The sequence below is a fragment of the Somniosus microcephalus genome, chromosome 12, assembly GCF_052327205.1.
Source record: "Somniosus microcephalus isolate GS21.2 chromosome 12, FLI_Smic_1.0, whole genome shotgun sequence".
Lineage (NCBI taxonomy): Eukaryota > Metazoa > Chordata > Chondrichthyes > Squaliformes > Somniosidae > Somniosus > Somniosus microcephalus.
The window spans coordinates 65,383,549-65,395,992 of record NC_140998.1 but is presented as its reverse complement, the minus strand read 5'-3'; the positions used below and the strand labels follow the sequence as shown (position 1 = coordinate 65,395,992).

General features: G+C 50.0%; 1 protein-coding gene across 1 annotated transcript in view; it reads right to left on the bottom strand.

The window, feature by feature from the left end:
- slc25a29l (solute carrier family 25 member 29-like) overlaps window positions 1-12,444 on the bottom strand; it is a 42,647-nt gene that overhangs the window by 16,864 nt on the left and 13,339 nt on the right. The window contains exon 2 of the mRNA XM_086002988.1: window positions 564-607. Coding sequence (XP_085859114.1) covers window positions 564-607 — 44 coding nt within the window. The remainder of the gene's footprint in view (window positions 1-563; window positions 608-12,444) is intronic.

The following is a 12,444-nucleotide window of genomic DNA, read 5'->3' as shown; positions in this document are numbered from 1 at the left end:
CATTCTCACTCACAAGAATGACCCACTATAAATCATACAAAATCATTTCTGTTAAATTAAATCAAGGGATTTGAATAACCTTTTCCAAAAAACCACATATTCCTGCCACAAAACGTAATCCATCAAGCAAAGATTCACTAAACCACTTGAAAATGGCATGTTCTCTCATTCAGTGACTTCCAATCTCTCCTGGTCAATTCTGAGGTCAAAATCCATCAAGAACAGTAGTTAAATAATTAACAGTTAAAACCAGTTCTCAATGGTGGAGCCAATCAGATAATCATTACCTTGAATAGTTTGAAAGTGTTTGAATGAAAGCTAACATTAATTTTGCTACAATTGAATTTGTAAAGTTAGAAAACATTAAATATATTTGATTATAAAAACAATATACATCTGAAAATAAAAGGTTGTGTCGATTAGTAAAACTGTATAAAAAACAAAAAGTATTTTTGTTTTTTATACAAAGTAACACTTTTGGAACTGTAGGCTTAGATAGATTTCATAGGTCTCAGGTATGTTTAACAATATAGCTATCAGCAAGTCCAGATTAGAAAACTCACCTTTACTGTATCAAAGGGATGCCCTACAAGAACACCTGCAACACCTGCAATAAACAAATAGCAACCGAATTAATATATTTGCTCAACTCATGATTGACAGCTCTAGAAAATGCAAATGTACTAATTTTCTATACCAATCATAAAAAAAAACAGGAATATAAATGCCATATATTTATTATTTGGAAAAACTGCATACCGGTTATAACGTCCATGTCAAAAATGTCACCTAAACAACAAATACTTGCTGTTCCTTTGGGAGCTCTGTGGAGCCAAGCCTTCAACACTACTAGCCAATGTTTTACTTCTAAAAAGCCTAAAAGGAGCAGGACTCCAGCTATATTAAATATTATCTGGCAGCGGGAGATAGTACAGAACAGCATCTATAGCAACTTAGATTCCATTCACAGCTTCATAACTAGTACAGAGTGTGTTTCAATGTATTGCTTTTGATTTGACCCATTGAAAATGTCCAAAGAGGCTCCCAGTAACTTCCCCTACATACAAGGTTCTCCAAGATAGGGAAAAATTAGTCAGAGTTCTCACTCTCAATCATTAGGACTGAGAGGAGGAGAAATTTCTTCACAAAAGTGTTGTGAATCTTTGAAATTCTCTACCCTAGAGAGCTGTGGAGGCTCAGTCGTTGAGTATATTAAAGACAGAGAGGGATAGATTTTTGGATACTAAGGGAATCGAGGGATATGGGGATAGTGCGGGAAGGTGGAGTTGAGGTAGAAGATCAGCCATGATCTTACTGATTGGCAGAACAGGCTTGAGGGGCCGAATGGCCTACTCCTGCTCCTGTTTCTTATGTTTATTTCTTACATTATCCAGTGACTCCTGTTGGAAATGGAATGTGTGTATACTAGATGAGAAAAGGATCTTGCTCAATTGTGATACACCCATGGTTGAATAGCCTGCCATTATTCCTTATCCTAGTTAGTATTGCACATGAAAAATGGCCACTTGGGTGAGGTACTGAAGGAGCCATACCCCAGCACATGCGCACTTTTAGAAGAGTGGGAAAAAATAACTGGGTTTGCTTAGACCTACCTGGATGCCTTTCTTCACGTTACAGTACCTGTGCTTAAGTTACTCTATGGGTGCACTGCAGCACTAAATTAAATGCACAATTTTCCTCATGTTACACAAACACTGGAGATGAAATTCCTCCTATTAGTAATTTTAATAAAAAGGTCACTGCAAGTACAAAATGAGATTTCTCATGCTAACTTTTCTCATGACATTATTGACAACTTTGGAACAAAGCCAAGAGACAACATTGCCTAATGGACTAAGCAACTGCGAGGCTTTGTACTAGGATACACGAGCATGTTTTCAATGTAATTTCATCCAGGAAAGTCGGTTCCAGCAACCTTGTTTAGGAAAAAATGAGTCAGGTCACATTTTGACTACAATGTATGCCGAACACGAAAGAGGATATGTGCTTTGTAAACTGAACTAAAATGCAATTAGTATTAAAACGGATATTAGAGTGGAGCTATTCGCATGAAGAAAATTATTTGAATACGCAGGATGTTGTATGTAAAATGGTGAGGCCTGGTTATAACAGGCCATTTACAGAAAAACATTTTGCAAGAAAAACATTTTGAATACATTTGCAAGTGCTCAATGAGGATATAACGGTAACACCACATGGAATCAAACCATTGGTTCCTGACTCTAGTGCATTCCCAACATTTTATCCACTTTTGCAAAAAAAATTACCTGTAACCTGCCATCACTACAATCCAGCCCCCATCTTCTGTCCACCTTCCACTGCTCCACCAAACCCCACCCACCATCCTTCCTTCTATCGCTCTACTTTCCAACGGTCTCAAAAGACTAGAGAGTTTGAGCTAAACTGGGTGCACTGATTCAGCCACATCTCAAATCTCAAGATGTACTAATTCATGTGCCATCCACTTCTATAATAGTAACAATGTGAAAATTAAACACCTTAAGCACCCACCCCACCACAACAAAAATTCTCTTTTACCATGCACGAGTAAATCGGACATAAACTTCCAGCGTCCGCACAGTTAAACGTGGAAACCAGAACATTTCTGTCGAGTTACCCTGTTCCTCCAGAAGCTGTGCTATACTGGTATCTCGCTGAAAGACTCGGCATTCAAACACATGGAATGCGTGAAATTGCGGTACTTACCCACAAGATGCCCACTAAACTCTCCAGAAAAAGTTAGGGCTTGTCCATTCTAGTGAATTTTTAATGGTGTGATAAGCGATGTTCCTTGTAATTGTTTTTTTGGTGCGTGGGCCCTTTAACTGGCTGCGCAGCCCATTCAACTTGTTGCACTTATTTCCATTGTAAAAATGGTGAGTGGCCTCCGCGATACCTCTAGGCTGCTGCGCGGCAGTGCAGCTTAGCGGGAACATTGGTGAGAAGTCTTAATTACTGCCAAGCAACCTCTCTGGCACTGAAAATTAACTTTTACAAGTGTGGAGTCACATTCCTTCACATTTTAATTATTGTTCGAGAATTTAAAAAAAAAACTTAAATAAAAATTATGTTTTTATTTTTTCTTGGGTCTTTTTTTATCTCTCTCTTAATCCCATCTTTCTTTTCCTCTCTTTATTTTACTTTCTGTACACTGACTTGGCATTGAATTAAATATTCTAACTTACACTTTCTGGTTTAGACTCTTCGCTGCTCATTAAGAATTCTTCAATCAGATTGGTTAAAGAAATACACAGTTGTTTGTCCTGTTCACACAGTTCCCAGATCCCCTGTAAAGGGCGCTGCGCTGAAATGGATTTCTAATCACTGAACGTTCCAGTGCAAAAGCCAATAGAAAATCTGTGGGCAAGTGGAAGTTTAAGGACACCGTTCATTCGCCACTGATCGCAAAATCTGGGCGGCAATTTGGATTATGGAAAAATACACCATTGGTGAATTGGGCCTACCTGACTGACCCATGCACATCCAACACCAGTTAGTGGTTCATTTTTTTGGTAAACTACCTCTTTTAGGAGCATCAAAAAACAGAAAACTCAGTGACAGTAACAGGTGATGAATGCATTATTAGGAAGGCCTTTCTCAGAAACTGAATGCTCAGTTTATAAAGTACACATTTCTTGAAACATTGGTGTAATTTGGCTTTCACTGCCAATGTAGTGTGAAAACTATTTATTACACAAAAATAATAGCATGTTGATGTGTTTGTACAGGAAACTTTGGTTTATCCAGAGGTTGTATGTCCAGAAACCTCGATCTAATGGCAGAAATCAGCCGCCGTTTTGGTTATTTAAAAAAAATTTTTTTTAAAAACAGTCAGGCTCTGGAAAGCGTCTCTGTAGCTTAGCCGAGTGTTTACAAGCTGGTCTATCCGGAAGTTTTGATAGATTGGCAGCAGCTCAGTCCAGTCGGTGCCGGATATCGCGAAGTTTCCTGTAAATATATTGTTCAGTTTGGTAAGTATTTCCATTTGCCAAGAACCAGTTGCGTTTGTTTGTTATTGGTTGCGTTTAATAATAGAGTTGTGCAGAATAATAAATGTTTATTTCAACATTAAAAATGTTGTCATGTTTCTCATTGGAACTTTGGCCAGTCATAGGGGCTGTGAGCTGGCTGTAATGATGTGGTTGTTCAGTCCAAATGCCATGTACTAGCTCATTTATTGGAAGTGCTGTGTAATGAGGCATTCACGAACGGCCCTTGCAGAAGCAACATTGAGTGGCTCCTTCCTACGTTGGTGCTGCTCCTCCTCCTGAGGTGGACCTGAAATCCCTGGTGGCAATGGCTGGGCCCTCAGAATGGCCAGGTTGTGCAGCATGCAGCACACTACAATGGAAACGGAGACTCGATCAGGGGAGTACTGCAGGGCTCCTCCAGAGTGGTCAAGACAGCTGCACCGTTGCTTTAGCACCCCGATAGTCTGTTCAATCAAGTTCCTGGTGGCACTATGGCTCTCACTGTATGCGAGCGCAGCAGGAGTGTTGGGGTTACTGAGGTGTGTCATCAGCCAGGTGGTGAGGGGATAACCCTTGTCCCTGAGGAGCCAGCCGCGAGCTTGATGCGGTGGTTGGAACAGTGCTGTATTCGCTGCTCGATGCGGTCTCCTCTACATTGGGGAGACCAAACGCAGATTGGGTGACCGCTTTGCGGAATACCTCCGTTCAGTCCGTAAGGGTGACCCCGAGCTTCCGGTCGCCTGTCATTTTAATTCACCGCTCCATTCCCACTCAGACCTCACCGTCCTTGGCCTCTTGTATTGTTCCACGGAAGCTCAACGTAAACTCGAGGAACAGCACCTCATCTTCTGATTAGGCAGTCTGCAGCCTTCCGGACTTAATATCGAGTTCAACAATTTCAGATCATAAGCTCGGCCCCCATTTCATTTTCTCTTGCAATTGTTCCACTCCTTTCCCCCCCCCCTTTCCTTTTGTTTCTCTCACACCTGGCAGCTATCTTTTGCCCTGCCAGTACACTTTACACCTAATCCCAGCCCATTACCATCTCGTCTAGCTTCTAATCTCTTTTACTTCTTTTGTTTCTTTTATTCTTTTGTCCGATCGCAGCCCTGCCTTCGATCTAGTTTCTTTTCTTTCCAGTTTTGAAAAAGGGTCCAACCCGAAACGTCAACTCAAATTTCTCTCCACGGATGTTGCCTGACCTGCTGAGTTTTTCCAGCATTTTCTAGTGCTGGGACACCAGTCTAGCGCAGGATGAATGCATCGTGGCTGCTGCCAGGATAGCGGGCACTGACGGCGAGGATGCGCTGTCTGTGGTCGCACATCAACTGCACGTTCAGAGAATGGTAGCCTTTGCGGTTGTGGGCACCTCGGCATTGTGATGAGGTGCCCGCAATGCCACATGTGTGCAGTCAATGGCGCCCTGAACCATGGGGAAGCCCGCTATCCTTGCGAAGCCACATGAGCGTTCATGCTGTTAGTCTCTGGTCATGGGGAATGAGATGTACTCCCTTCTCCTCCTGTACAGAGCATCTGTGACCTCCTGGATGCAGCAATGGACAGCAAACTGTGAAATGTTTGCAATATCCCCTGTTGAACCCTGGAAGGAGCTGCTATCAGAGAAATTGAGAGTGACTGTGACCTTCACTGCCAGAGAGAGAGAGAGACGTCCTGGTCCTGAGCTGAGGCTGGAGTTCTGGCTGCAGGAGGTGGCAGAGCTCTGTGACCACCTCCTTGCTGAAGCGGAGCCTTCTAGTGCACTGCTCCTCGGAGGTGAATGTAGGAGAACTGCTCCCGGAATACCCTGTGAGGGTAAGGCCTCCTGTTGAGAGCCCTGTTGGTACTCCTCCCTCTGGCCACGTTTTCCAATCTTTCTCTCTGCCTCCGCCAGTGAAGCTGAAGTGCGAGGCCCTGTGCCAGTACAGCTCCCATTAACTCTTGTAAACATTGCAGTATCAAAAGGAAGAGAAATGGAACCTGATAATTTTTTGTCACAAGCAAAAGTCCTTCAAGTAGCAAACCGTCAAATGTGTCCAAACACCTCTCTGGTTCTGTCAATGTGCGAAGGCAGGATTGATTGCCAACAGGAAGTGCACGCCTTTAAATAGCGTTCGTCCAGGAGTCAATGTGTGCATGGCAAGGACATAAATGACCAACTACAGTAACCTGTTTTCTGGTGGTATTGGTCGATGATGAATATCGACACCAGGACAACTCCCGACCTTTCTTTGAATGGTGCCAAAAAGTATCTTCTACTTCCTTCGGAAAAGGCAGAGGGAGCCTCCATTTAATGTCTAATCTGAAAGACAATGTGGTACTCCTCAGTACCGCACTGCAGTGTCAGCCTGGAGTATGGGCTCAAATCCTGGAGTGGAGCTTGAACCCACAACCTTTTGATTCAGAGGCAAGAGTGCTACCAACTGAGCCAAGCTGACACATTAAGAGTGCGTTATAAATCAAAGTCTTTTTTTGGATTATTGTATTTAGAAGCATAGGAAACTGAACTGCTGCCTTTTTCTGTTCATTTCCATGACCTTCTGATGCACTAAAATCTCACTAATTCTAGAGCCCATTCCTGTGAGGAATAAATAGTTTTGTAAAAAAAACCTTGGTCCAGCTGGAATGAAAAGAACTGAAATTTCTATTTAACACTTGAGTCCTTCGGATTAAATGGGTTCCTTCCTCCTACAGGCCATCGAAGAGAGTGTGCAATTTCACTGTACTCTCGCAATGAAACTTGACAAAATGCCTTCAAATTTTAATCCCGGCATCTATGAAATCTTAAATAAAAACAGAAAATGCTGGAAACACAGCAGGTCAGTCAGAATCTGCGAAGAGAAGAAATAAATTAACGTTTCAGTTACACAGCCGCTATGTGTTCCAGCATTTTCTGTTTTTGTTTTTGCTTATGTAATACCCACTGGAAATGTTATGTACGCTAAGTATGGTTATCAATCTTTAACTTAGACACTGTATTATCATTGTTATAATTCCCTGGGTTAAAGTTGCCCATGTGAAGGTACGGCAAGAACTTTTAAGGACACAATGTGACTAAGAGCATACTTTCCATAATTCTGCAACAGTATCAACTGTTGCAGACAGTGAGGCTGCGCAGTCTCCAGGCAGAAACCCCAGGAGGAAGGGGTGGAGTCCGGTTTTTCGAGCGGGAAACGAGAGCGACTGGAAGAAGAGGGCAGGAGCTCTTTAAAAAAAAAAAAGAGGGCTCAGGAGGCAAATGGCTGCCGCATCCCGTCCCCGGCTTCCAAACTCGGCCGCCGCCCTTCGTATTAGTAGCTCTGCATCCAGAACTCAAAGTGGGATTCAGTGATCGTGAAGAGAATTCAACGAAGGGGTTCGGAGTCGTAAGTCTTGCAGACATTATACATACCATGAGCTCCAACTTAAGCGCGCCAACGAAAGAGTGCACTCGAATTTGGACACGGACAGATTCTCCTTTGAATCCATATAAATGGAGAATGTATGTTTATTATGTCTAGATTCATTCTAATGTATGCAAATGTCTAATTTAGGTCATTGACCCGTAATCTTCTTATGCTGTCTGACGTTAATTAAAACTATAAAGTAAGATAATTAGAATTAAGCCATTGTAGTAGTGATCTCCTTACTGGACTATAGAATACTGTCTACAACAGAGACCACATCTCACATATATCTAGAGAACTGTGAAGGGGTTACACTTAAGATCTCCAGTGTTCAGGAGGGCGGGGCCGGGGAGAGGGGAGGGAAGGAGAGGGGGAGAGAGTAAAGCAGGGAGAGACAGGGGAGGGTAGAGAGAGGGTGGGACAGGGAGGGAGAGCTTACCTTCTTCCTTCGCAGGGGTCCGTCGGGCCAGCCCTCAGGCGCTCCTCCCCCCCCCCCCCCCCCCCCCTCTCTAGGCTAATCCCGAACTAAATCCAGCACTCTCTCTCTCTTTTCCCCCCCCCCCAGTCGCTCTCTCTCTTCCCCCCCCCGCCAGTCGCTCTCTCTCTTCCCCCCGCAGTCGCTCTCTCTCTTCCCCCCGCAGTCGCTCTCTCTCTTCCCCCCCGCAGTCGCTCTCTCTCTCTTCCCCCCCCGCAGTCGCTCTCTCTCTTCCCCCCGCAGTCGCTCTCTCTCTTCCCCCCGCAGTCGCTCTCTCTCTTCCCCCCGCAGTCGCTCTCTCTCTTCCCCCCGCAGTCGCTCTCTCTCTTCCCCCCGCAGTCGCTCTCTCTCTTCCCCCCGCAGTCGCTCTCTCTCTTCCCCCCGCAGTCGCTCTCTCTCTTCCCCCCGCAGTCGCTCTCTCTCTTCCCCCCGCAGTCGCTCTCTCTCTTCCCCCCGCAGTCGCTCTCTCTCTTCCCCCCGCAGTCGCTCTCTCTCTTCCCCCCGCAGTCGCTCTCTCTCTTCCCCCCGCAGTCGCTCTCTCTCTTCCCCCCGCAGTCGCTCTCTCTTCCCCCCGCAGTCGCTCTCTCTCTTCCCCCCGCAGTCGCTCTCTCTCTTCCCCCCGCAGTCGCTCTCTCTCTTCCCCCCGCAGTCGCTCTCTCTCTTCCCCCCGCAGTCGCTCTCTCTCTTCCCCCCGCAGTCGCTCTCTCTCTTCCCCCCGCAGTCGCTCGCTCTCTTCCCCCCGCAGTCGCTCGCTCTCTCTTCCCCCCGCAGTCGCTCGCTCTCTCTTCCCCCCGCAGTCGCTCTCTCTTCCCCCCGCAGTCGCTCGCTCTTCCCCCCGCAGTCGCTCTCTCTTCCCCCCGCAGTCGCTCTCTTCCCCCCGCAGTCGCTCTCTCGCTTCCCCCCGCAGTCGCTCTCTCGCTTCCCCCCGCAGTCGCTCTCTCGCTTCCCCCCGCAGTCGCTCTCTCTCTTCCCCCCGCAGTCGCGCTCTCTCTTCCCCCCGCAGTCGCGCTCTCTCTTCCCCCCGCAGTCGCGCTCTCTCTCTTCCCCCCGCAGTCGCGCTCTCTCTCTTCCCCCCGCAGTCGCTCTCTCTCTCTTCCCCCCGCAGTCGCTCGCTCTCTCTTCCCCCCGCAGTCGCTCTCTCTCTCTTCCCCCCGCAGTCGCTCGCTCTTCCCCCCGCAGTCGCTCGCTCTTCCCCCCGCAGTCGCTCTCTCTTCCCCCCGCAGTCGCTCTCTCGCTTCCCCCCGCAGTCGCTCTCTCGCTTCCCCCCGCAGTCGCTCTCTCGCTTCCCCCCGCAGTCGCTCTCTCGCTTCCCCCCGCAGTCGCTCTCTCTCTTCCCCCCGCAGTCGCTCTCTCTCTTCCCCCCGCAGTCGCGCTCTCTCTCTTCCCCCGCAGTCGCGCTCTCTCTCTTCCCCCCGCAGTCGCGCTCTCTCTCTTCCCCCCGCAGTCGCGCTCTCTCTCTTCCCCCCGCAGTCGCGCTCTCTCTCTTCCCCCCGCAGTCGCGCTCTCTCTCTTCCCCCCGCAGTCGCGCTCTCTCTCTTCCCCCCGCAGTCGCGCTCTCTCTCTTCCCCCCGCAGTCGCGCTCTCTCTTCCCCCCGCAGTCGCGCTCTCTCTCTCTCTCCCCCCAGTCGCTCTCTCTCTCTTCCCCCCGCAGTCGCTCTCTCTCTTCCCCCCGCAGTCGCGCTCTCTCTCTTCCCCCCGCAGTCGCGCTCTCTCTCTTCCCCCCGCAGTCGCGCTCTCTCTCTTCCCCCCGCAGTCGCGCTCTCTCTTCCCCCCGCAGTCGCGCTCTCTCTCTCTCTCCCCCCAGTCGCTCTCTCTCTTCCCCCCGCAGTCGCTCGCTCTCTTCCCCCCGCAGTCGCTCGCTCTCTCTTCCCCCCGCAGTCGCTCGCTCTCTCTCTTCCCCCCGCAGTCGCTCTCTCTCTCTTCCCCCCGCAGTCGCTCTCTCTCTCTTCCCCCCGCAGTCGCGCTCTCGCTTCCCCCCGCAGTCGCGCGCTCTCTTCCCCCCGCAGTCGCGCGCTCTTCCCCCCGCAGTCGCGCGCTCTCTTCCCCCCGCAGTCGCGCTCTCTTCTCCCCGCAGTCGCGCTCTCTCTTCCCCCCGCAGTCGCGCTCTCTCTCTTCCCCCCGCAGTCGCGCTCTCTCTCTTCCCCCCGCAGTCGCGCTCTCTCTCTTCCCCCCGCAGTCGCGCTCTCTCTCTTCCCCCCCGCAGTCGCGCTCTCTCTCTTCCCCCCGCAGTCGCGCTCTCTCTCTTCCCCCCGCAGTCGCGCTCTCTCTCTTCCCCCCGCAGTCGCGCTCTCTCTCTTCCCCCCGCAGTCGCGCTCTCTCTCTTCCCCCCGCAGTCGCGCTCTCTCTCTTCCCCCCGCAGTCGCGCTCTCTCTTCCCCCCGCAGTCGCGCTCTCTCTCTCTCCCCCCAGTCGCTCTCTCTCTCTTCCCCCCGCAGTCGCTCGCTCTCTTCCCCCCGCAGTCGCTCGCTCTCTCTTCCCCCCGCAGTCGCTCGCTCTCTCTCTTCCCCCCGCAGTCGCTCTCTCTCTCTTCCCCCCGCAGTCGCGCTCTCGCTTCCCCCCGCAGTCGCGCTCTCGCTTCCCCCCGCAGTCGCGCGCTCTCTTCCCCCCGCAGTCGCGCTCTCTTCCCCCCGCAGTCGCGCGCTCTCTTCCCCCCGCAGTCGCGCTCTCTCTTCCCCCCGCAGTCGCGCTCTCTCTCTTCCCCCCGCAGTCGCGCTCTCTCTCTTCCCCCCGCAGTCGCGCTCTCTCTCTTCCCCCCGCAGTCGCGCTCTCTCTCTTCCCCCCCGCAGTCGCGCTCTCTCTCTTCCCCCCGCAGTCGCGCTCTCTCTCTTCCCCCCGCAGTCGCGCTCTCTCTTCCCCCCGCAGTCGCGCTCTCTCTCTTCCCCCCGCAGTCGCGCTCTCTCTTCCCCCCGCAGTCGCTCTCTCTCTTCCCCCCGCAGTCGCGCTCTCTCTCTCTCTCCCCCCAGTCGCTCTCTCTCTCTTCCCCCCGCAGTCGCGCTCTCTCTCTCTCTCTCCCCCCAGTCGCGCTCTCTCTCTCTCTCTCTCTCTCTCTCTCCCCCCCCCAGTCGCGCTCTCTCTCTCTCTCTCTCTCTCTTCCAACAACAACATGCCCTCAAAAAACCCTCGGCACTGCCGGGCACTTCAGCTAGTATATAATAAATAAAAGGATAGTGCTGTCTGTCTGGGCATCACTCAAAAGTTATAGAGCGTACCTACACATATGTATCAAAAGAAAGGTTATGATTAGGAGGGTGTCCTAGGTGTATTTACCTTTTGGTCAGACAAAAATTGTTCGGACAGTAGACAAAAAACTGTCAAGATTCCACTCATTAGCAGTTGACCAATCCTACGGGGGGAGCGCGCTGCGTCACTGGGGGCGTTTCATGGCGCGTGTGGGCGGGGCCTAATCTTTCAAATTGCCGTTAATTCAGCCATCTTTACCTCAGCTTTTACTTTTATTCACATTTTGTGCTTAAAAACCTGAACTTTAATACAGGGAACTAAGGAAAAGAACAAATTAATACAGTTTTAAATAGTTTTTAGGAACAGTTAGAAATTAACTGATCCATTTCAATTATGAAGGAACTCAGTTGTCTTCCAGGGAAGGTCTCCCCACCTTGTGGAGCTGGAGGCCCCAGCCGGGGACTCGGGCTTTCCCCACCTTGGCCCGGTCCTCGACTCAGTTTACGGCCGCGTGCTCGGCCTCCCCACCCCCCCCCACGGCCCGGTCCTTGGCTCCGTTTGTGGCCGCGGGCCGGGGACTCTGCCTTTCCCCCCCTTGGCCCGGCTCAGTGTCCGGGCCTGAGGCGCTAGGGAGGGAGAGGAAGGGAGGGATGGAGGAAAGCAGGGAGAGAGAGAGGCAGGAAAGAGAGGGAGAGGGGAGAGACGGGCAGGGAGAGAGAGAGAGAGAGAGAGAGATAGAGATAGAGAGGCAGGGAGAGAGAGGAGGTGCGGGAGGGAAAGCGTGAGGGGGTGGGAGAGCTCACCTTCTTCCTTCCTTCGCAGGGGTCCATCGGGCCAGGCCTGAGGCGCTCCTCCCCCCACTCTCTCCAGGCTAATCCCGAACTAAATCCAGCAGTCTCTCACTCTCTCCCCCCCACCCCACTCTTCTCCCCCCAGTGTCTCCCCCCCCCCCCCCCCCCCCAGTCTCTCTCTCCCCCAGACAGACAGATCTTATAAAACAGACACGGACTACATAAAGAAACAAAAACGAAGTAAGAATTTGAGGAGCCGCTATAGCAGCTTTGACACCGTATCACTACAGATAATAAAAATGTTAAAGACATCATATAATGTGACGAAGACTGCACAACAGTACTAGAAGACCAACATGTTCATCTTGTCTCCATATTTCCACTGGTTTTCTGTTAAAATTATCAAGAGCTAGATAATAAGTTAAGTATATTACCCATTGTACTGGGATTTTGAATAACACACGATAAACCTAGCTTTCAAAACACTTTCTGGAGTAGCTGTATGATTTTTTCATATACTAAAACCAGGTACAACCACAGTCGACATACCTGCCAACCACTAAGTCAGCAGTTGTCAACACAGCTCACTAGCTGTACAACTCTTCTGTTGCTCAGTCTAGCTCT